The following is a 26,189-nucleotide window of genomic DNA, read 5'->3' as shown; positions in this document are numbered from 1 at the left end:
TTGTATACATTTGTACTTGGGAGAAAGAGGGAGAGAGAGAGAAAGAGAGAGAGAGAGAGAGAGAGAGAATTTGCCCGAGGAGGATGATAGCTTACGAGGGGAACGTACGATCGATGAAGGCCAGGGACCATACCTTCCGTCATGTTCTAATTGGTATTCGTATTGAGGAAATTGACGATATTGACGAAACGACCATAACAACCATAATCCTTAATTGATCTTGATTAATTATTTCTTTGAAATCTTTGGTACTTTTAGCTGTACAGTGGTGTGCAGTGTTTTAATAGGTCGCTCCGAGGGTCAATGAGTATTTAAATATTTGGAAATTCGTTGATATTTGGATATTCTCCAACCTCTTCGTTCTCCAACCACAACCTCATCTTAAATACGTAGGAAAGCCCAATGGCTTCTGGGGTGCTAATTTGACCCACGACCGCAAATGGTACCGACTACCAACGCAAATGGCCGTGATCGTACAAGAGGACTGTGAATAGTGAACGGGAAGACCCGTTGTGAAAAGAGAACACTTGCGGGCCATTCCGGGTTCCCGTGCGTATACGCACACGCGTCCCCTTTGTGTCGTATTGTTGCCGGGAAGAAAAGGAAGGCTAGCCGGTACACCCGATACGAATTGCCAATATGAAACGGCCTTTGCTTCAGGGACGGTTACGTAGACACGCGCCCTTCGGAATGCGAACCTAACGAGAAAACATTCTGGCCTCATAACTTAATGTTAGAATGCGAATGAAAAGTCAACTTTTATCCATCCTTAATCCATTGCTTAAATATTCCGAAAAAGGCATTCTTGCATTAACTGATTTCGATAAAATTTCGAAAATGTTCAACATAGATGCAGATTAACAAGCTGTAATATTAGATGATTTATTGTTTTTATATGATCTATGTTGGAGGTGCAATAATAAAGATATTCTGCAACTGGGGAAGACCGTTACATTTATCATGCTTCAATGAAACTTTCAGACATTCAGAGGAATTTTTCCGCATATATTTGAAATTTTAAAAGAATTCTCGTCCGGGTGCTTGCACGAGGCTCCCGTATGGAAATGAATAGACTGCAGAGTCAGCTGCTCTTTCACCGAGCTCTGCACCGTGTGTAATATTCAAGTATCTGAATATACCTCGTTATACTTTGTGCCCTATAAATTGTTACCCTTTGTACCACGAGTTTTTAAGTTTCCTTGTGTTCGAAATTTTATTCAATTTCTATGAAAAGTGAAAGTTCGCGTTACGTGGATTCCTTTGATCCGCGATTCGTGAATTTTTACAACTTCATCAAACGTTATTGTCCAATTTCGCAAAAGAAACAATCGCTTCTTCGATTCTTGAATTCTCATACTCGAAACGAGAACTTTGTTAAGTTACTTTGTACGACAACATAATTTTATTCCGTCGAATGCTACTCCAATTCCGATAAACACGTTCTCTTGTTCAAACAGACCCGGCCGTGGTGCCCTTTAATCTCAAAGGGTGCCGCTCGATTACGCTAATGAAATATTAAATATGCTCACCTTCTTGGAACGCGTTCACCGAAGAAATGCAGTGCAAAGCATCAAAAAGGGTACGGTGAACTATGCAAAGAAGCAAACCGGTTTCTGTGGGTTCCAAATCTCCATAGGGCAGGACCGAGTTTCCTTTTTTTTGTCTGTTCCTCTTTCTTTCATCCTTGTCACCGTGACGACACACCTCGCGTTGCGTTATTCTAGCGTAGCGAGTGGTAGTGTCTTTTACACCCTGCTGATCCGCATATTTTCCCCTCTGCCACTCGTCCCGAACAGCCGGTCGGCACCTTTGCCTAGCATAACGCGCAGCTATCGTCCGAGAGAATCGCAGATTGAAAAAAGCAGCCGACCTTCGTGTAACCTTGTCTTTTTCGAAAACCACCGAGAAATCTATTCAGGAAATCTGAAAATAGTTTGAAACCGACGATGCGCAATCAAACAAAATAAACAGAGAAATTAATAAAATGAAAATCGAAGGAACAAAGAGAAATAATTTTTTAGCTCACGAAAAATCTGACAACAAAAATAAAAATTTAAGGAGAAGTCTGCCGAGAAGCGTGAGGAACAGAATTCAGTATGCAACACACGTCACTGTAACTAATCGAAGTCGATATAATTGTATCTCGGATATTAATTGGCTCGAACAGAAAAATCATGTTGCGTGTCATTGATACGAAACGATCGGCGCGCGTTCTAAAGAAATGGTGGCGAGAAAGTGGTTAAGACCGAGTCATTAGCTGGACGCTCGTTCCAGATTTTTCAATTAATTATTAGTCCGAAGAATGCACGCAAAAAGTGTCGCACATGTAAGAAGAAACTTTTTCATAGTAGCGATCGCGTGATTTATAAATATTGGATGATTCGAAAGTTCACGTTCCCGCAACGATCGTCGTTGCGAAAAATGAAAGGAGACACGCGGTTCTGCACTTTTATAGGACGATTACGTGTGGTTGGGAGAACATAAGAAACTGATTCAATGCGTGCGGAAAAACGGCCTCTTAATCCGATAAACAAACAAATGGGCACGTAGAATTTAAAGCAGTGGACATGTTAAAAATATTTCAGGACATCGATGTATTAGATTCAGCTTGATAGGATAATTAAAAGAAGAATGAAAGGAGACACGCGGTTCTGCACTTTTATAGGACGATTACGTGGTTGGGAGAACATAAGAAACTGATTCAATGCGTGCGGAAAAACGGCCTCTTAATCCGATAAATAAAGAAATGGACACGTACAATTTAAAGCAGTGGACATGATAAAAATATTTCAGGACATCGATGTATTAGATTCAGCTTGATAGGATAATTAAAAGAAGAATACAATTTTTATTCGGCTTCCTGGAATCACTGCGAACACGTTTTATTTTTCATAAAGATCCGCAGTCTAATAATAAGCAACATTTCAACCAAATTCATCTTTGGTAATTTTCCACTGGACTGAATTATGACTTTGCAAAACGAACATTCGTAACAGCCTAATACATTACCGAAACATCTCTTGCGGTATTATTCAATAAGGTTTTGTAGCTATTTCATCCTGTGCACTCCCTGCCACGTAATGTTTCTTACATCACCGACGAAGCAGATTCAGCGGAACGATTTATCGGAAGGTCTCGGACGAAACCGAAATTATACGGCGATTTCGCGCGATGTAGGTATGGGGTATGGAAGGGCGTGAGCAAAAACTTGGTTGGCTCCGAAAAAGACATTTATCATGTCCTTGGGGACGATTATCGATGCGGTCGAAACGCAGGACGTCGCGTCCCGAGCAACAAGGCGAGACGGCATAATGTCCATTGCGCCCCGCTGATCAGTTTTGAATCGCCGCCGGTTACTATGCTCGGGGGCGAGGATCGCCTCCCGGTAAAATACCAGCCCGGAATTCGTATTCCGTGTAGCCGAGGAGATAAATCTGTGCTGGCCGATGGCAGCAAGGATGAGCCAGAAGAAGGATAAACAGAGGAGCGGTTCCAAGACGGAGGACGAAGGGCGGGGGCAACCGAAGAGAAAAAGAAGAGCCACGCCTTTGTCCTGGTACGTCCACCGATCTTTCACCAGGAAGATGTAAGAAAAAGAAGATTGCGGTCTACCCAGCTCCCTCGAGCTGTATATACGCGCTGACCAGCACAGCTTTGTCGATACGCGGTTGTTCTTTTAAAACACAAACTACATACACGCTCCTGTGCGGTATCATACGAGCCGAGAGGCTTTCTTCTTCTTCTTCTTCCGTACAGAAGAGCTTTCGAATCGGTTTTGTACCGTACACTCGTCGATCTTCCTTTTGCACACGCGAAATTTAGGATGGGAACGATGATGCGGTTAGGCCGCTTTCACGTCCTTGATGAGGGCACGGTTTGATGGACGTCGATGGGGACGAGTGCATCAAGATTCTAGAACTTTTTCAATCTCAATTACTATTACAGACATCGTTTGTGTATGTCATTTAACCCTGTCAGAGCTGTTTTATCTTGGAAATTAAACATTTCTTCCGACCTGGAATAATTCATTGTGTATGAATTTTTTCATTTTGCGGACATGGAATTGGTGTCATACCTCATACAATACTTAAATGTTTAGTAATTGTAGTAATTCATTAGATACCAAGATATTTTTAATAATTAGACTGCGGATGTTTATGCAATTATGGCTTTTGAAAATTTTCAAACAATGCTAGGATATAAAATGTGGCTGATTTAGTACGATTTTAATTCATTTCAGATTTAAAAAGGCTACTATCACGGAAAATAAGATTTTATTGTATTCCACTTTCTCTTAAAATTCGATTACAAAAATTGAAGATTGCATAAACATCCGGTGTCTAGTAATAATGTAAGCAATATTGTGAATACTTGTACAGGTACATCTTTTTTATTTATTTATCATTAGCCAGCACATTATACAATTACATTATATTTTTAAATTGTAAGAAACAGCAGCCGAGTTAAAAGTTGTTCAATCTTTTTTTCAAGTTCTTCGTTCTTTCTTTAATCATTTTTATAAGTGGGAAACAGTATGTGGATGTCTTGAAACTCTCTTAATATGTTCACTATTTTAAATTGCATCCATCCATTTTTCTCATAAATGCATGGTGTCCGCAGTTCGCTGTTTCTTTAAGTATCCTAAGCTCATACGGGAAAATAGGATGGTGGGGAGCTGAAATTTGAAAAGCACGCAGAAAGAATCGGTGTTTTCAAATAATATTCCCTCTCGCTGAAAATAACCGAAGCGTTCCTCGAGATCGAGGGCACGTCAGAACCTTGGCGCACGCGAGAGGGTGTGGCAACCACGAGCGAAGAGGAAACGCACGTTCACCGACAGCCCATGAATTTCCGTTCCATTTAAGTACCTGAACTGCTGCAGAACCGTATTGTTTCGCGTCACATCTGAATGCTACTTTAAAATTTCCGCGCTGCTGCGGCCGGAGATCGCGTCTTTTAACGCCGAGATCCGCGAAATATTTTATCGGCTGATTCGGAGATCTCCGGAAAAATGTAGAACCACCTTTACAATTAACATTTAAATATAATGGTTGAAAGTTGAATTTTAATTTCGATTTAAATATAATGGTTGAAAGTTGAATTTTAATTTAAATTTAAATATAATCATTGAAAGTAGAATTTCAATTTAAATTAGGTTGCTGCGAGTTGAATTTGGATTTCTATTTAAATATAATGAATTAAAAGTTGAATTCGAGTTCAGATTTCAATATGTGCACATAATTATGAAAGTGATTCATTTTTTACAATACCGCGTAAAAATTACATTGATTTAATTTCGTTTAAAATAATGTGATGTGAAATAACTGATAAACTCATATTTTCTAAATTTTGTGCACAAATGCAGTTGGCAGGAATTGTGGGGAATAAAAAAATGTATAGAAGGTGAAACTTTCAGAAAACGTTGCGTAGTGTAGAGAACTAAGGAGGTCTGATGAGTATCATTTATGCAATGGTGGGTCGTAAATAGCGAACAACGTTGCCATATACTATAGAACAAAGGTTGACTTGTCGAGTAACGGGGTCAAATTGCAACAGAACTTTCGGTAATAGGGGCGGATAGATAATCTTCCATTCTAGATGCGGCAATAAATCAATAAAATGATAACTAAACATCCGCACTGGAGACGATTCGATCTTACCTCGCCTCTATCTTTGCTCCTTTGTTTTCTAATACAAAGACGTGGATCAATAATTCTTAGTTTTAAACCGCACTTTCCGCGTCGTTCGTTCGTTCGCAGGATCGAAAAACGAGAGCCACTCCTTAAAGAGCGAGGAGACTCCTGAAATGTATTCCTCGGAGCCAAAAAATAAATAATTCGCATGCAAAAATGAAGGATGGTTGAAATTGTAATGAAACGACCACTTACAGGAGACCAAAGGTCTGCCTAAATAGCAGGCGAACCGAAATTGCTTCAGCCACAATTTTCTTCTTCATTCTCTCCACAAAGTAATTTTTTTGTTTCACGGTGTGGAGCACCGATTCGGTGCATTACCGCGAGAATTGCCGTACCGACCAACAAAAATCCGAAGAATTTGCACGGATATTTAATCCTATTATAATTTACCCACGCATCCTCGAGTACGTTAGTTGCCACAACCGTCCGTGGCAAAATAAAGATAATCGACTTTACGATCGTCAGTCTCTTTTTGTTTCCTCTTTATTATACTTTCTCGTGGATAATTATTCAAATTTTATAGCCGCCGAATTCCCGTTTTACAGAAATTCTACATCGAAAAATTATCAGCATCTATTAGATTTTAATTAAATTGCGTTTGTTGGCTTTCAAATGAATATTTACACAATATTCTATTTTCTATTTAATATTTTATTTTAACATATCTGTGTAGCAGTTGTTATAGTAAATCATTTCTATAGATTTTTTTTTAGAGAACTATTAATAATAGAGAAACAAACTTTTCTAGGATGTACACGTACAGATTTGCATTTTCAACATACAGATTTTCTACTGTTCAAAGTGGGACGATAAAATATAAAATAATAAATTTAAGAACACAAATATATTATTTCCAGGCTGTCACGAGTTCTGTGCTGTCAACATTGACAATCTGTCGCCTCGATTAAAAACGTTCGCTGTCAGAATTGCTTAGACCTAGAACAGTTCTGCATAAATTGCAGTCGCCGGAACGAGACACGCGAATTCTTCTCTAGCTAACAAAGTGTACAAGGATGGAACTGCTCCGGCCGTTCCACATAGAAACGGATCGAACAGGACTCGCTGCAGCTTCAGAATCGAGCAGTGGCGTCTTCGCGTTCACACTTCCGCATTAATCAGCCGGGGATGCGTAGCCTGCACTCCGAATGCAAAAAGCCCGGCGCAGCACGTACGATAACGAGCGACTGCTGTCGATCGGGTTGTCCCATCGACCCGGGTCATTTAATTAACGTCTGTCCGGAGAATCGGCGGAAAGCCTCGCGTTCGTGGAATCATACGATATGGCTGACCGACTGAAACAAGAACAGCGTCGTCGACCCGTCTGCGTCCGCTATTTATTTGCATACGACGCCCGGTTGCCTCTACGACCTTGTCTTCGAGACACTTTGGCTCCGCGAAGCGCCATTTTCAACGAGTCCTTAAAGTTCCATCCTGGTGAAGCACTGCTATAAGTGAACTGCGGATTTGTATGCATTTATGAAGAAATTAACTGGGTGAAATATAAAACCGTGAAAAATATAAAAAAATCTACGAATATTGTCATTATTATTTCCAACGTGAAAAATACACGATGAGGTGAAATGAATTTTTCTGTAACTACTGCTTCCTCCAATCGATGCAGAATATTTTTATTTTACATAAAGATATTCACAGACTAGCTATAAGTTTCGAAGTATAGTACTTTGAAAATATGCTCTCCAAATATTGTAGTCGTATTTAAGAAAATCCTATTGAACCAAGTTATAATAACTTGAAACGCTGTTAACCCTCGGACTTTATAGTTCACAGCTCTAATTATTAATAATTTTTAAAGATTTACTTTTGATGATATTTCGTGTAGACACATTAGTCCTTCCGATATTCTCAATGCAACAGCTATTTATCTAGTTTAATTGCCACAAATTGAGTACCTACAGTAGGTGTAGGAAGTAAATTAATAATTTCTTTCAATGTGGACCAAACGGCTTGAATTTTATTGTGACGTTAGAAGGCGACCAGTAACAATTTTTAAAAAATAATTTACCCATTAGGTATTAAACTAATCCTTCTAGCGTCTGTAAAAAGCTCAAGCTGTCGGGTCCAATTTAGAAAAAGTCATTCGTTTTTAAAAGGTGTACGAATACTTTGTATTCGGAGGGTTAAATTTTTCTTGAAAGCATGTCTTTCGAAGAAAATAGTCGGAAAATATAGATATATAAAATCGCTCTGTAATTGATTGAACGAAAAAGCGCCGAATCAATTTTTATACCATAGCAAGAGTTCAGTTACTTGCAAAACGGGGTAAAAAAGGATTTTAAAGATCCAGAGGACAGGTCGGCAGGAGTGGATTGAAACTTTAATGACGTCTTATCGATCTGCGTCCCGGTGATGCGGTTGGCCGCACTGCGACGTCGAAAAGCACACGGGCCGTAAAACTATAAATTTATAGTATCTGGCGTGGAAAGGAAAACATTTAGAACGACCGTGTTCACACGCTATATGCAACAGGGGTGAAACAGGAGTTTATGTGCGACTTCTAACGTCATGATCGAAGTAGGTCGAGCATTAAAAGCTGTGGCACGCTCGATGGAAGAGTCACGGGCGAAAACGTCCCGCGTTTTGTGCGACAGATCGAGAGCCGTAAGACGAAGCTGAGAAGCTTTCCCGTGTCCACGTTCCAATATTTCGCAACCCCGTGGATTTAGGTCGGATTCAACAAAATGTTCTTTCAATCCGCATCATTGGTCGTTTTGTTGCGTTCGTTCCATTGTGCAGCAGCCACTACGACAGCGTATGACTTCGATTAGGATGTTCCGTTTTAGTAGGTGGTGTTGTAAACATTCCCTCTCTGCTGCTTTAAACATTCTAGTTATAATATTTACAAGATTGACGTGATGCCATTCCTTTACCTTGTGAACGAAAGCCAAAAAGTAAATGAGAAATTACGAGGTAACTGTGATTTGTAGGAGTATCAAAAATCAAGCTAGGAGAGATAGAAACGTTTATTTAAAAATAGAAGTTGCATTAGTAATTATTAGACTGCGGATATTTATGCAATTTTCAATTTTTCTAGGTAAATTTTAAGAGAAAGTGGAATTAAATAAAATCTTATTTTCAGTGGTAGTAGATCCTTTGTAGATCCGAAATAAATAAAAATCGTACTAAATTCTGTGGAATTTTTTATTTTCTAGCATTTTCTGAAAATTTTTGGAAGCCATAAATGCATAAAGATCCGCAGTCTAGTAATTATCAAATTGTGGTTTTGGATTTTGGATCGTCGAATTTCTTATACGGAATTGATATTAGCACTTTCAGTATCTACATGTCTTTTAAAAATGGCGAAAACAATAGGATCTGTCTTACATTCTTTATTTTATTATAGATTTGTCTTACGAATCCACTTGGCTAAAATTGTATAACATTGACGGGCACTTGATTCGTGTGACCAATAATTTTTCCAGAGAACCGTATAAAAGGAGACCCAGTACTCTATAAAGAGTACATTAAATTCCCCGATCGTATAAGAGACCTTGAAGCCTAGAACCGCGGTGGAACTCGAGCGAGGGACATAAATCTTATCAGTAAATGGTAATAATGTCCGCGGATGGCAGCCAACAACTCCATCATTCTTGGCAAGGTTGATCACCGCGGAGCCATCAAACAGACGCGTCGACTCATTCCATAACGAAGTTATTCAGAGACGTTCTAAACGGACGTATATTCTCGATCCTCGACAAACGGCTCGGCGTCGTTGCGTTGTCGAGGACTCGCGATGACAACTCGTTCGGAAATCGCGGCCGCTTTGCCGGTTTCTGGATTGTCGTGTGTCTAGCCGCGGCGCTGCGTCGCGCCTCAATTGCGTAAAAGCAAATCTCCTTACGAAAGGGTCCCCCGACGCTGGTACACGGTTACGGTGCCATACTCCGCAGCCTTTTATTCCGCACGAAGTGACACACCTACGTGCTGCTTTATTCAGGAACATAGCTGGGAGTCTTGGGCGGCGACCTACCGCAAAGCCGTATTATTTCGACGTCGTGGATTTCCGTGCCATCCGTCTTTCGGACCCCGGCGCGGCGACACGAGCACGTGCGCCACGCTACCTCACGATGAGTCATTAAACATCGCACTTCGAACCAGCGAAATTTCTCGCCTCGCGATCCCAACATGTTGCGAATCGACGGTCATCAGCTGGACAAGTCATTTTGACCTGGAGTGGAACCTGACCGAGGACATCAGCAACGTCCTCCTCTTCTTTAAATCTATCAATCCATATGAACTGTTATAACTAGACGATCTTTACACGAAATAGTAGTTTTGTAGTACCTGAATTGAAACAAACTCGAATGATATGGAAATTTATTTTCTTTCTTAATACGTTTAATAGGTTGAAGATAATATTAGATGATTGCAGTTCGTGCCCGATTTTCATAGATGTCCATCATTGATAGATGATGTTCTTCTCTAATTGTAGAAAAGAATGGTGACTATAATTAATTAATAAAGTACTTTGTAAAATTGTACTCTGTAATCTGTACTCTGTGTAAAATTTAACCCTTCAAGCTTATTTTCAAATCGGGCACGAACTTATGCAATCATCTGATATAACTAGCCTGCGAATGTTTATGCAAATTCCAATTTCTATACACAAATTTTAAGAAAGTGCAACGAAATAAAATCCTATTTTTAATCGGAACACTCTTTGTAGATTCAAAACATGAAAATAGTACTAAATTCTATCGAATTTTATTCTCCAGCATTTTTTGAAAATTTCCGTAAGCCATAAATGCATAAAAATCCGCAGTCTAAATAATACATGTAACAGTAATTTGAAATTCTTCTAATGTTTTCACTGTTTTAAATTACACCTCATTTTTTTTATAAATGCATAAAATCTGCTGTATAGTTATAACTTTATGTTATTTTACAAATTATTTTTACAAATTACATTTCAAATACGTTATAACTAGACTGCGGATTTGATGCATTTATGTGAAAAATATTTCTGGACATCAATGTATTAGTCTCAGCTTAACAGAACGATTAAAAGAAGAATACAATTATCATTTGCAAAAATCCGCAGTCTAGTTATAACCAAGTGGAAACCACGTTAAAATAAACAGCAAATAAATAAATGAATAAATAAGTCACATTATACTGTACCACTATCCGATGGAATTCTAAATGATCTCCACATTACGAATTCTTTTGAATTTATGAGAAACCAACATCGGAACACGTTCCTCAAAAGTATCATCTTATTTCCCGACTGCAGCTCGCCTCCGCATTACCGATTCCTCTCGAGCTGAAACTGCTGCAGGTTTCATGAAAGCTAGATGCGCATGCATTGCAACATGTTTGAACATGTATGGAGGGCTTAAAGGTTGCAACCGATGAGACTACCGTCGAGTGTCGCACGCCACGGGACGAGAAGCTCGACGACGTTTGGAAAATAAAGACGTTAACCTCTGTCGCGTTCTATCGTCGTCGTTCGATGGTCGTGCGCGAGCCTGTACAAGCGTGGAAGGCTTCCCGCTGCTTGGGAAATCGATAAATTCACCGCGCCGATATCGATAGTGATAGCTAGGTACGTTTTATCGTCTGGCCGATGCCCGATCGCATCGATATCGCGGCCATGAATTCTCTTTTTGGTCGCGGCGGGTGGTCCAACCACGTTTGCTCCCTGAAAGGCAGAAAACGCGTTCGTTTCTCGACGTGTCGTTTCGTTTCCTTCTCTCCCTCTGCTAGCATTTTCGCTTCAGCGTAGACCTGTTCTCTTTTCCGGCTCTGAAATCCCCCGTGGGAATTTGGCGAGTCGCTCGTCGTCGACCAATTAACCGTAGAAAGAAGTCCTCGAAAGTCCGCTCCATCGGCGGTGCCCGCTCTCCTCCTGGAAATTCCTCGCTTCGTGGCCTTTTGTGCGCACTTTTGCTACGCTTGCGACTTCCTCTTCCTCCTGCTATGGAGATTTCGTGCGGGCGAAGGTCGTCTTTTCCGGAGACGAGTCACCCACGGCACTATCACAAATCTTCAAATCTATTAAACTGCACGAAACCAAGAATTAACAATTATCTACACTTGCATTTATTAAATTGTGCCCTCCGTATAATAAGTAGACTGCGGATCTTTATGCAAAATATAAAAATTTTCCTCGTCACAGGATTCAGGAACCATTTAAAAATTTCTTCCTATCACTAATTGTTATAAATAGACAACGAATGTTCGTGCAAAATAAACATTTTACACAATATGTTGAATATGTTCGATATGCACCAAATCCGCAGTGTAAGTTGAAGAATCACATGTGGCACAGAATTTTCTATTTTTATGTCCAGTGTTGCAATAGATCTCCACAGTCTTCGATTATCTGGTTCAGTCGAAACGATTATCGAAGTGTCTATATCTAATCTTCGACAGCAAACTCCAGGATACCAACTAGGTTATGAATGAGCGCGATTCAGTAACACTTACTCCTTATCACAAAAATGTTCATTGTTCCACACGTCTTATTCTTAAATGGACATCTCATTCTTTTTTATTCATTCACACGGTACTGTTTACTCTAGATAAAGACGACATGTTTACCTGGAGACATACCGAATCAATTCAATGCTTTCAATCGATCGAACAGTCGGCTTGAATCACACATGTGTGATCAAACACGAAGAAAATTTTTATATGATTCAACAAATCACAAATTACTTGAAAAGAATTATACATAAAAAGCTGTCTGTTCGGTGAACGTGGCGAGCAATAAACCGTCCGGTCCGCAACGTGTTAAGAAAATATAAGCCGTCGTTAAAATGCAAATTCCGCGAGTGACCTAATAATTTTCTGCTCCTTGTACGAGCAGAAATAATTCAGTTTAATTCGTTTTTTCCTTATGTCGTAATTGTTATGCGCAGTGGTAGGTATATATTTCAGTGAAGACCAGTCTTGCTGCTCGCAATGCATTCCTCATACGGCGCGATAGCGCACCAAGCATCGCACAAGTTTTTCGCGTCCTCCATCGCATCGGTCCCTGTCGACCAAGGTATACCTCGTTCTGTATAATGAAGGGCAACGTTTCATCGTGGTTGCCGGTTTTTCTGACGAGACCTTCATTCACCAAACGAGCCGGGTTGGTCCCGCAATGGCGCGAGGGGAATTTTCGCTCCTCGGCCACTAATGATCGGATGTTTGTTCATGTAAATGCGAATCCCTTTATTTTCGGTGCAGCTCGCTAGAAAACGAGTTTATCGCCGCGGCGCAAGACGAATACCGGATAGACACTGCTCACTATCGTTGTCGATAATGATTCCGCTGTTCGTCCGACTGCAACGTATGCATACGTGAATCAGCGAAGATTGCACTCTGACTCACGAATTACATTTCTGACCTTTTTCCTTGTAATTATTAGGATCGTTTGCTCAATTTGCATCTTACGACGATTTTCTGTATGACTTCTCGCTTGAATCTCGCTGTCTAATAATTACATCAATTTTAATAAGAATATATTCGGAACATTTTATTCTCTGTTTCCAGAAATCGAAGCACAAGAGGCTTGCAAGTGGCTCAGGGCAGCTGGCTTTCCGCAATACGCGCAGATGTATGAGGGTGAGTTCACAGTTGACTTTGTAATACTATAGTTGCAAGTAGATACTGTTTTTGTACGGCGCTGTATCCACCGTCGAAACTAATTCAACAAAAAATATTTGATTGGAAACTTGAACTCCCTATTCATTTCAAGTGCTTTATTTAAAATCTACTTTAAGGGGCAGTTCCTTGACCGATACCAATTTTAATTAATTTAACACTAGAACTACCGAACTCCTGATTTGTTGTTTTAGAAATATGTTCCTCTGAGAAATTCTTTTAGTGTGAAATTTCTCAGAACTGGTACACAATTGTGTTTAGTGCTTGATAGTTCTAGTGTTAAGAATATTTAAGGAAAAAATGAATATTATGAATTAACAAAGTTGATTATTTTTAACTTTCTATCGTGAATTAATATGTGATAGCAACATCGCCAGTTTACATTGATTCTGATTTGTTTTCCATTAACGCGTATTTAGAGGGCCAGAGACGAAATAAAAAATAAATCTAGTCTTTAAAAATTGTACGTACTCCATTCAGAGAATACTCTGACATTTTGCACCCGACGATTCGAATGGTAATCGTTCGTATCGATGAAAATCGATTTCCGTCTCCGGGCGGTACGCCAGGAAAAATCAATGAGCAAGATGAATAATTCACGAGCAAAATATTACAAAACAGAACGAACGTGTCCGTTGGTGATATTTAGAATCGTGGAATAAGATCTAAAGCTGCGGGTCTTTTAAAAACCCTTTAAACGATGTCCCCCCGAAGTCTTTGTCGAGTCTGTTCATCCCTAAAAATGCCACCGATAAATTGAAACGTGCCTGGCTAATTAGAATGAGGGAGAGGATCTCCGTGGGGTGAACCCACGTTATTTCCAACGGTTCCAATTTATTTTCAATCTAGTCAACGATTATCAACCTGATCCCTTGGTGAAATCCTGCTTAAGGTCCCCGCTTATGGAAGATGTTCTTAAACGGTTTGAACGCATGGAAAAATCATCAGACGTCCCGTCCAGATCAGAGGAGATTACCATTGAAAAGAACTTTTAGGAAATTCGAGCGTCGGTCCCTGCTCGTTCTCGCCTAACCTAGAGCCATGTGGTTCCTCTCAATAACTCTGCCACCATTTCTCGTTCCCGAATGGTCACGTATCACGGAAAGTGTGTTGTTGTTCGTCCGGGTAAAGAGTAACCCTACGACGAGGTGTCAACTTTCAACTGTCAGCATATGGTTGATCATTAGCCTTCTAGAATTTAGCCCCCCACTTGTTGAATTAAATAATTTCAGTTGTGCTTCTCAATCTTTAGTCTTATTGTTTATATAAATATATAATATAATATTATAGTTTTAATATTCGAGCACAATGTAGCACAAACGTAGCACAACTCAGCACAAATGTTGAAATTATTTAGGAGGCCGATCAGTAGCCCACCACTGGTTGCATTAAATAATTACAATAGTTGTGCTTCTAAATTTTTAGTTTTATTGTTTATACTACAGTTTTAATATTCAAGCATAATGTAGCACAAACTTGGCAGAACTCAGCACAACTGTTGAAATTATTTAGGAGGCCGGTCATTAGTGAAATGCTAGAACAGGTATCTTGCAGTTTGATCATATTCCAAATGTTTAAAACAGCCACGAAACAAGTTATGTATCCAGATAGTTACCTCAGAAGGAAAAGATATACGAATAAATAATTTCTCCCTGTTCCTCATGAAGTATCTCCGAAATATTTTACTTGTGACTCAACACTACTTGTGAAATTCCATTTATTTCAGTCAGTAAACGCCGGAGGTCATCTACAGAGTATTTTTTCCATGAATAAATTTCCCTTCTGATTAGTATAAATGCTGCGATAATAAAAAGACAAGAGACAAGAATTTTAATGCGAACGTCGGGTTATCGATTTCGATTTTTCCAATTGAATGGAAAGTTCTGGCTCGGAGTAGGGGCACAGAGCATGTAACGTGAAACCGTAAAAGGGGTAAACTTTCCCTGTTTCCGAACGTTGAGTAATGGCGCCACGGCCCGGAAGGCAATTCTAGTTGAAAATCCCGCGAAAGCAGTGCTATTGGCGAGTGACACGTGGGCAGAGCGGATCGAATCGCAACGCTGGCCAGCGAGAGAGTGACTTATTAGAGAACGGCTTGATGCGTCCGGACATGTTAATACTTATCATAATGGACCCTTTGTCGCGGCGTCTACCAACAATGCGTTCGTTATTGCACTCTCGCTTGGCCGTTGCATTCTTGCAGTCGCGTTTGCACTGGCAAGTCCCGGCCCGCTGCGCTGGTAGCCCGCTCGTACGATTCTTACCGATGCCATTAGCGGTCCATTGTTTCATTCCTCTGTTTATTTGCTCACCGACCGCCCGCTACTGTATTTTCACGATCTGCAGCGGTCGTAAGAACCACTTTTTAAAATAAACATTCCCCTCGTTCATCAACCAGCAAACATTTTTTCACAAATTACCCGTATTCATTAACTGTTATTATTTTGTACAAAAGAGTCGTACAATAAGCCTGGCCTGATTTTAGAATTTAACTCTCTATTTCAAACTGACTGGTTCCAGATTTTTTTTTATTCTATTGAAATAATAGAGATGTATGTCTCTAGTAGAACACGCAAAGTCTAAATCAATCTTGTCATTTTTACAAGGGAATATTATTTAGTACAAAAGAATTGAGCAATAAAGCTGTTCTCATAGTAGAATTTAAATCTTTATTTCAAAATGATCACTGACAAATGACAATTTCTGTATTCCTTGAAAAGTGTCAGATTAGACTTGAAATAAACGTGTGTACAAACATTTTTCAGTATTGCCCAGTAGCTTCGAATCTGCATTACAGTCTTGCTCAGAGGTGAAAATAGAATTTTTGAAATTCACATTCGAATAACTTGAAATGCAATTGAATCGTTCAGTATGGAACTGCAGTTACTTTCTATGCAGTTCGATAAAGCACGATGCTTCACACGATACACACTAATTTGAATAGTTTTCATTTATGGAACTGGAATACCAAATTGCATCGACAATTGTGGAGCACCATTTTGCAATTATTATCGGAAACGTCGAGCTAAGTTATTGCAGTTTTTTATCTGTCCTCGGACAAGGCGTCGAACAATAAGACCTTCACATTTATGCTCTAATATGTATGATGGAGGTGAGCGGTCACCGGAAAAAAGACGAAACAAAACGAAACAGGGAGACCTTTGTTTCCGAGGTCCGAGGTATTAGTAAAAATCTCACGTACTCAGGACAACCGTCGAAAACATACGCATTCGACCGCTTTTGGTGGTCCATACGGACCACCCTCTTTGTCTAAAATGATACTGTAAGCCTACACTCGGACTGGTTTTTTTTCTTCCTCCATACGAAGCCTGACCGCGCGACCTTCGTTAGGATTGCTTAGCGGGTGTTTTCACTACACGCGATTCTTCGTTGGAAATTTTCCAATTTCTGTCAACTAACTCACGATAACTCCACTGCAACATGGTTTTCGTCTAGATAGCAATGATATCTATAGGTTCGACAGACTGGATAACTCAAAATTGAAAAAAGAAGGTTTGAAATATGTGTTGTCAAACACGTGACATGATACAAGGTGTATCTAAAATAAATATGTAATATGTATAAAATAGATTACAAATTGCGCATATAAATTGTGTATATAAATTGTCTATATGAACTGTGTATATAAATTGTGTATAAAATTGTGTATATAAAATGTGTATATTAAAATGTATGTATAAATTGCATCTAAAATTGTGTATAAAACACATAAAAAATTGTAAAAGAAAGTTTATCGTATATCTTCACAAGTTGTCTAAAATTGACGGCTCTGAATGGAGATATGTACCTCAACATTCGGGTCCCCCGCTGGTCCAGCCAATTATTAGGACGGAGTAAGTACGGTGTAACAACACTATGAAGAAAGGGGAAGAAATTCACTGATCTTCTAAAAACTTGTAAAAGAAAGTTTATGATTTATTTTAACAACTTGTATAAAATCGACGGCTCTGAATGGAAGTACATATCTCAATGTACGGGTCTCTGCTGATCCAGCCAATTGTTAGGAAAGAGTGAATTAACTCTACGAAGAAAGGGGGAAGAGATTCGCTGATCTTATAAAAACTTGTAAAAGAAAGTTTATGATTTATTTTAAAAACTTGTATAAAATTGACGGCTGTGAATGGAAGTGCCTGAACGTTCGGGTCCCCGCTGGCCCAGCCAATGTTCAGGGCGGAGCAAATCGAGCACTACGAAGAAAGGTGGAAGAGATTCGCTGATGTTTACGGAGGACTTTCGTACTCTCGGTATGCGTATCACGGATACCGGAGACAGTATCATGTTCGAGGTAAACGAAGTTGCTCGCCAACCTGCTAAGAGAGCGTGTCGCGTGGTAACATTGAGCCAGGTGTACAACCGGGGGAAAGGACTAACAACAACTCGTGTTCCAGAGTCATTAACGTCCTTGGTACCGGCCGAGTAATTCCAGGTCTTTCTTCAATTTCGAGAGCTAATGCGAGAATAATAATCAACCGGACGTCGCGGCCGCGATGATTAATGACGCCGGCGATTTTTCACATGGTGGCCGGGAACGCGCCAGCGCAGCGCCGCCAATTTACGTCCGAGATAGACTCCAGTAACCCGCTGCCGGCTAAATAACACAATGTTGAGCGAGATTTATGCGGAAGCGAGCTCGGGATTTTAGTCGTCGAATTATACGCCGCCGCCTGTCGGCATAAATTTTCCGCTGTCTCGTTACCGCGTTTGTTTAAATCAATTTCAATCGATTCAAAAGATTGGATATCTGCCGGCTAGCCCCGGCTGTCCCGGAATCATTCAGCCTGCTATTTAGCCTCGTTAACTGAACGAGATGCGATTCCAATTCGAAATCGGCAGCCACTGACCGATCCCGCCGAGAAAAATTTCAATATCCTGCTATTGAAGCCGATGCTGTGTTTAACCCACTTGTCGGCCTGTCGCAATGCTCATTGTCGGCTCTGTGAAATAATTATTGCTCTGACTTGTAAGTAAATGGATACACTCGGTGATTGATTTGTTAGAGTTAATTGAAAACATTGCAACAACTGAGTCCTTAATGTTCTATGAAATACTGAAATTTGGAAATTGCAAGCATAAATATCACAAATAAATATGTTGAGTAAATTATAGATTACTTCAACTTTTATCCATCCGCTGGATACTTAATAAATACTAATTAAAGTAAAAGTTGTCACTAAAACAAGTTTAATCCCGCCTTACCATATACAGATGTTCCTACAAAAGAATAAATTGCTATACTTTACTTGTGGAATATTCATGAGAATTTATCTATAACGAAACCACCATAAAATGGTGACCGAATTAGTGTCACGTCTAAATGGGTTAATTTCACCTAGGATTTTTCGCGACAGGATTCTTAAACGTTCGTGGCAAATGACCATCTCGGACTGCAGTTTGCAATAACGTTGATTTAAAAGCAACCATAAAGAACGTCTACAGTGTGCAACTGTTGCCAATGTCCGTCCAAGTTAACTGCTATTTAGTTGCAATTTGTGTGGCTAGAATTAACCAGGCGTTCCGAATGTTCATAAATTCATTCGGTTTTATTTGGACCCTTTTTGCCGGGCACACGGAGCAAAGTGGAAGTTCAGATGAACGCCCGATGAAATATGCATAGAGTCGCCCAATAACTTTCGTCGATAATAATTTGCTCGAACTACGAAATAGCGGCCGGTGTACGCGCGCATTTGCAAATGAGCAATGTTTATCGATGAACTTGCCGAGCTGGCAGACGTTCAAGCTCCTTCCGTGAAGCCGTCCGTTTTAGCGTGTATAATTCTCTCGCGTGACAAATGCGCGCATGAATAATAGACTCGGGCCACGAGAGAGACGGAAAAATTTCACGGGAAAACTGTTTGAAAATACTAGAAGGTTGTGGTAAATATTTTATATCTTTTTCAGCAGACTTAGGGCGTATCAATTTCCTCTGCTAAAAATATTTCGCGGATCTATTCTCGAGTCGTAGAACCTCCAAATGGAAACGGTACACACGAGAACAATACATGTGCAAAATAAATAAAAAAATGTGTAATAGAACCAGTTTAAATTCATTATGATGCTGAACTTTTACGAAATATCGGTGAACTGTCTGAGGGTAATGAGATTACATGGAAAACCACTTTGTATGAAACTCAAATTTCATTATTATTACTGACGCATGCAGGGGCTGAGTGAACCTTTTGTGAAAACTACCTATCTACTTGTATGACTTGGGAGATTAACTCGATATAGCTACCGCTTCTCAGCACAGGCGTTTCATTAAAGCCTGTCGTGTTATAGTTTCTACGAAGTTAGTACAACATTTAATTTAATTTTATGAAGTATGCTTCATTTGCTGATTATGAAACTGTGGACTTTATGCATTTACGAGAAAATTTGGCGATGTCGTATTTGTACAAAATATAATACAAGTTTTGTATTTTTTGTATTTGCACAAAAGTTTTACATTTTTACAAAGTACAATGAGGTTTTATATTTGTACAAAATACAACGAAGTTTTATATTTGTACAAAATACAATACAACAAAGTTTTGTATTTGTACAAAATACAATACAATGAAGTTTTATATTTGTACAAAATATAATACAATGAAGTTTTGTGTTTGTACAAAATACAATGAAATTTGATGTTTGTACAAAATACAATACAATGAAGTTTATATTTGTACAAAATACAATGAAGATTTATATTTGCACATAATACAATTGTTTTAGAAAACAGTGGGCTACCGCTGTTTGGATACTGAACTGTCTGACTGTTGTGAAGAAGAAAGAGTTTGAGAATTTTCTTGAAAGCACAGGATGCAGAAAAAGCGTAGCAGCAAGGCGCGGTCGAGCGTTCAGCCGTGCGATGAAAAGCGGTCTGTCGGACGGTATCCATCCGTCGCTAATTAGTACACACGTGGATTAACCGCGGATCGCGTGTAACTGCAATCGAGACTACGGAAAGTATCGAGTCACGCCTCTCCTGTTTCCATTATATTAATCAAACGAGCCGAAGGGAGAGGAGAAGGAGTGACGGCCCGATTTGTTGTTCGACAACGTCGACTAAACGCGAGCGGACTTGCCGGACGTATTTCGTCGCGGCGTTAAGCCGTCCTCGCGTGAAATCCGGCTGGAAAATTTTACGGATACCGCCTAGATTTTTCGTATTCGTCACCGGCGAGCAACGAACCGTCGCACGTGAACGAGGACTGCGACGATTTCTCAACCTGGAGAATTGGGCTAATAAAAGAATCGGTAATTACCGTTGGTTCCATTCTCTAGATTTCCTTGAGATTCTCTCTCCTCATTTTACGAGCGAGTGGTCAGACACGCGTCCTCCTAGAAATCCAATTCCGGGAGAAACTCGAATTTAGAAAAAGTGTCAGTTTCGCAAGTTCGCAAAAAACTAGACATTTTTTTCTAATGTTCATTCATAAGGAATAATGAAAATTCTCTTCAATTTCCGAAGTTCAGAAAAATTTTTAAATTTTGGTCCCACATTTCTCTCTATTTTTTCGAAAACCGTTTGTTTATACGAAAAAAGTAATACATAATAAAAGACGCAGCCTGTCCACATTTACAGGTTTTGTCGAGCATATTTTTCGATGAGGTAAATAATTTCGGAGATATTCAAGAGAAACAATTTTATGAGCATTCAATTAATTACTTCCCGTGGGAGCTCAAGCTTTACACAGATTTTATTTAATTGTTTGTAACAATCAGGATGTCGTAAAAGAAATTCAGAAATAATTATATTGGTCCTGTATAAACGTTTTCTGTATTAATTACAAGGCACGGTATTCCGAGCACCGTTACGAGGAATGATTTCAATCAAGACGAAAGAAGTGTGAATTTCACGCCTTCCCGAAAATTTGCATAACAGGACGTCTTTTCGTATTAAGCGTGATTCATAATATTTCCGGACGTCCATAAGCAGGCGACGACAGCCATATTCACGGCGAACGGTAGCGTTTCAGGTTATAGATTCGAATGTTTGAAGCGAAACGGCGATCTGACCTGAATTAATGAGCAACCCAATAATGTTGTCCCGGTTGGCATGCGCCCAAATGAGTCATTTTACTCTGAAATGAGTTTTATCAGCGGACGTCACTGTTACAAATCTAAAAGTAGAAAAACGCTGTGCCTTGAACCCGGCGTGACATCAATCAAAATGCATCATTGAGAAATCGTTTTTCTAAATGAAACGTTCCGCAAGGTTTCGGCCGTTGACAGCCGGGAAATCGTAAAGTATAGCGAGGCTCCCACGGAACAGATGTAACACATAAAGCATTGTTTTCGGACAAGATTTCGTTATTCACAGTGGATCGCTAGAAACTACGTCCGTTCTACTTTGCGAGTTCGATTCCAGGCAATCGTGTACATAATCTAGATTACTTGCGAACTCGATAAATCCGTTTCCACCGAAAATCGAAATCGGGCGAACAGTGTGTGTGATTTTCCATACTTTTATGCATTTGCGTAGTTTCTCGGAATAAGGAATGCTTCCGAGAACACTGTTCTTCTTGCTGGGTTTGTTGAGACATTTGAACGGCCTGCTGAGGGAATGCTAACGATAAAGTCAAGAACACTATATGTGTTTACGTCTCGTGAGGAGAAGTGTATGAAACTGAATACATACGATATAACACTGACCGATCATGTCATTTTAATAGGAAAAATGCCATGTTGATGAAAGCCTATGAAAGTTCTCGTAAAAATTTATTAACTCGACCATCAATTGACCACAAATAAAGACATAGCACGTTTGAAACAACACAAATCATAACATTAGACAGCGGATTTTATGCATTTACGACAAAAATGAGTAGGTCTATAATTTATAACAGTAAGAACATTAGAAGAATTTAAAAATACGGTTGTATTATTTTCAACGTGTTAAACACATTGGAAGACAAAATAAATTTGTATTGCATTCCAGTTTGTTGCAATTCAGGTAGAAAATTTTTATTTTGCATGAACATCCGCTGTCTGTTTATTATACATATTATTAAAAGTACAATATTAATTCGTTACCAAACATCAAATAATTTGATCACTCTATGTGATTCGTCTGCTTGTCGATTCAGAGTAACCACTAAAAATTGCTGTACCACTGTTCCAAATATAGTTTACAAAATATAGTTTATAGTTTCAAAATATAGTATCTAATCAATTACTAAACATTTAAGTATTGTATGAAGTACTATATCAATTTCATATCCATAAAATGAAAAAAATAATATAGAATGTAATTATTCCAAGTCGAAAGAAATGTTTCATTTCCGAGTGCAAAAGGTTAATTATTTCAGATTGTGGAAAAGGAAATCTGTTTATCGATGTCTAAGAGAGCGCGAGGCTGTCGGTGTAACCAAAGAACGATGTCCCCATTTTTGAGGATCTCGTCGGCCATTGAGGGTCGTCGGATGTTCACGTGGTCCCGGTCTACCGATGATCGTCGGACCGGAGAGTGGGGGTGGTGTCAGGTGGTCGTCGTTTCGTTTTCTACGCGAATTTATGGGGTGAGCCGCGCGCGGCCCGTGTGCGAAAATAATTTCAATCGAGCGGATCTAAAATTACATGCGCGCGTCTCGTCGCGTCGCGACCGACGCGGCGCGTCGTGGACGAAGTCACGATTCACGAAATGCCGGGGTGTCGGAAGCACGTGCTGCTCTTTCTGCTCTTTCAGCGACTTGGAACCGAGCCAACATCGCCCCGAGGCCCTTTATTTTCTTCTGTTTGCGATTTCATTGCCGCTCGTCCCGCTTACGAGACGGTTTTCCCGTTGTCCGCTCGCGATCATTCCGTCGCGTCAGCATAATCGAGACTCGTCTTTACCGGCCAGACACTCCGTCTCTCGCGAGCGGCATCGCCGCGGACATTGTGCTCTCGCACGCCAAATCTAAGTAAGATTTTTTTCAGGAGTCTTTTAGCTGACTATAGAAATTTTTTCTTAACACTTTACCTATCGAAATCATATTAATAGGACCTTTCATGATTGTGCTGTACCAAAAGTAAGCACAGGAATTTTCTTTTGCATTACAATCTTAAATGAAAGTATTAGATGACGTTATTGAGGGTGACTTGTTAGTTCACAATGAAAATTGTTTCACAAAAGTGTTTAACCATGAACCATAGATTTTTCAAAATTATGCAAAAATCACCGGTCAGTATTGTGTCAATTACATGAAGCTGCGAAGTTCAGTCGTTATGCATGTACAATTGAAAAAATGTTGGGTCGTATTTTGACAAATTTATTCGTTTTTAAAAGGTGTACGAATACTTTGTACAAACTAAAATTAAAATTGATTCACCTAAGACAGTGTTAATTCGTTTCATTTTTGCAATCGTTCATGCATAATGACTGCACGCCGGACCTTCATCCAATCAAGATAAAATTTCTTCCGTCAGTTACAAAACTCCTCATCGTAAAAATAAAACAAAAATCCTTAGTTTCCTTGCATCACACCGTCAAGATGACCGACAAAATAATAATTCCGTGAATGATGTATGTACCTGGAAATTCGGTAATTTATCTCGGTCTCTAGTTTTTCGAGTTGCTCCAATTACCGCGATTTCATCCTAAATTAGGCGGCTTCAACGACCCGGTTAATGATTTCCAAGTCGTTTCGAGAGCAGCCATCCAGACCCGGTGATCTACATGCTAATTTGTATTTGCCTTAGTTGCGTGAAGGCTGCCGTAACGACTCGCTCGTCGCAGAATAATAAGCGTCAAGCCGATTCTTAATCATCGCCAAATATTCTCGTCGCGCAAATACCCCAGAAACCTAATCAACTGGCTTCTAAGAGAGCGGAGGTTCGTTCCGGCTACTATTTGAGAGCCACCTTGGTTCTGCAAAAATTGCATACAAATTTTTAGAAATAATTTTTTATTTTTCCTCTGTTATTTTTACATAATGGCTGAATTAATATCATATTTATCTTTTCCTGTATTACGTTCGTATGTGTGCAGGACGCGTCTTTATAAAGAGTTCCAGATTTTTCAAAACGAGAGGGAAATCGAGACTGTATAGGTAAAATAATAATAAGAGAACGAGGAAAATCGTGAGATGCAGAAACGCTCAAGACATTCAAAAGATGTGAATGATGACCCATTAGTCTATCACAATGTAATCTTAAAATCGAAATGTAAAGTGTTTCAGACCTGTTATTTCAAAGCCACATTGAATTCGTAAGTGATGGCGCGTATTCCGCGAAAGAGGAACGGATGAAAGGAAAATTTGGGACAGCAATGATTATTTAAACTAACTAGATGTTGTAACCCCACTGAACGAGTCGTCCTAGTTAGCCGCGACCTCACGGAGCGTACGCGGTCATGACTTACAAGATTCGCCAGAGCGAAAAGTAGAATGCATACACATTACACATGCTTCGTCGAAGAGTATAAAAGCCAACATACTCGTCTTAATGTACATTTCTTCAGGTGCCGCGATAAAGTATTTCTGCGCGAAGTATTTCTAGAGAGATTGTTAAAGTTGGAAAAGAGAAACATTCTTATTTAACAGTGGCCCTCAAATTTTGTGCATTTAGGACAAACCTCAGTGCCATTCAAAACAGCCAGAAGATTAAAAGACTAGTTAATGTCCTTTTAATATAAATCTTTTAACATACATCGAAAATGTTGATGGATGATATTTTCTAACTTAAGAATCGTGGCTGGTTCTCAATGTGTTAGAAAAGAGAAACATTTAGGACAAACCTGAGTGCCATTCAAATCATCCAGAAGATTAAAAGACTAGTTAATGTCCTTTTAACATCAATTTTCTTTTGAATACATTGAAAATGTTGATCGACGATATTTTCTAGCTCAAGAACCAGGGCTGGTTCTCAATGTGTGAATGCTCAAAATTAATATGAGCTCAGCAGCGATTTCCCATCGAAAGATGTGCACAGGGAAAGTGGGTGAAGGCTTCTTCGGCAACTTCTACGCACCGTCGACTTCTTTCCATGCGTATTTCCGTGGCTACGCACACGCGAGATTATTATTGTAGCTAGGGATGTATATTTACCTCTGATTTATTTCCGGCAAAAGTTCGCGTCCTTCAATTCCTACGGTGGATTGTAATCTAAGCAACCTTCGATCCACTTTCGGGGCACTATCGACGTTTACCGATAAACAGCCCATTCGTTTTCCACGGGCCACTATTTTCAGTTGCGGTGTCAAGTCGACCAAGGCTTTCCATAATGTGTGCCCCGCTGCTCTTTTACGATTCTGAAAGCCGTTTCGGCACGGTAACCGTTGTCAAAACCAGGTCGTCCACAGACGTAACAACTATCGACGCTGAGAAACGACGCTGAACTTGACAACTTTTTTTTCTTTTTTGTTACGTGGCCAGTGATAGAGGATCCTCTTCGGGATTTCACTTCCGTTGCGTCCGCTTTACAAATAGCCGACCTTGTTAGGAGGATCTCATTAAATTTAGATTTCGAAGGTCCGTTCGCAAACTCGGACGGAATTTCGAAATAACCTTTCGTACGCTTTCATTAATTTTTCCTTTACTAACACTGTCTTTCCAGGTGTTTAAAAATTTTTAGTGATAAAAATGATTTCATAGAAAAGTTTAATATCAGTGGGAATTGATATTAAAACTTTATGGCCTGATTGTAGGTTTCTTCTTCTTCTTCTCTATTTACAGATGTAAATAATATATTTGTTTTACTGTATACTAGTAAATATATTACACAACGATATTCTTTTCGATTTATTTTCCTCATAAATACATGAAATCCGGAGTCTAATTTTACACTTACATAATGGTACATAGTGGTTGGAGAATTACGTATTGTTTCCGCAACGTGCCTACGTGACTGACCTTTTAAAATACGACTAATCTCTTTTCACTTGATCTTCGACTAGTGACT

General features: G+C 39.6%; 1 protein-coding gene across 1 annotated transcript in view; it reads left to right on the top strand.

The window, feature by feature from the left end:
* Positions 1-26,189, top strand: part of Cv-c (RhoGTPase activating protein) — a 339,069-nt gene that overhangs the window by 245,229 nt on the left and 67,651 nt on the right. The window contains exon 9 of the mRNA XM_076423653.1: positions 13,197-13,268. Within this exon, the coding sequence (XP_076279768.1) occupies positions 13,197-13,268 (72 nt within the window). The remainder of the gene's footprint in view (positions 1-13,196; positions 13,269-26,189) is intronic.

The sequence above is a fragment of the Lasioglossum baleicum genome, chromosome 5 (assembly GCF_051020765.1).
Source record: "Lasioglossum baleicum chromosome 5, iyLasBale1, whole genome shotgun sequence".
Lineage (NCBI taxonomy): Eukaryota > Metazoa > Arthropoda > Insecta > Hymenoptera > Halictidae > Lasioglossum > Lasioglossum baleicum.
This window is presented reverse-complemented; position numbering and strand designations above follow the sequence as displayed.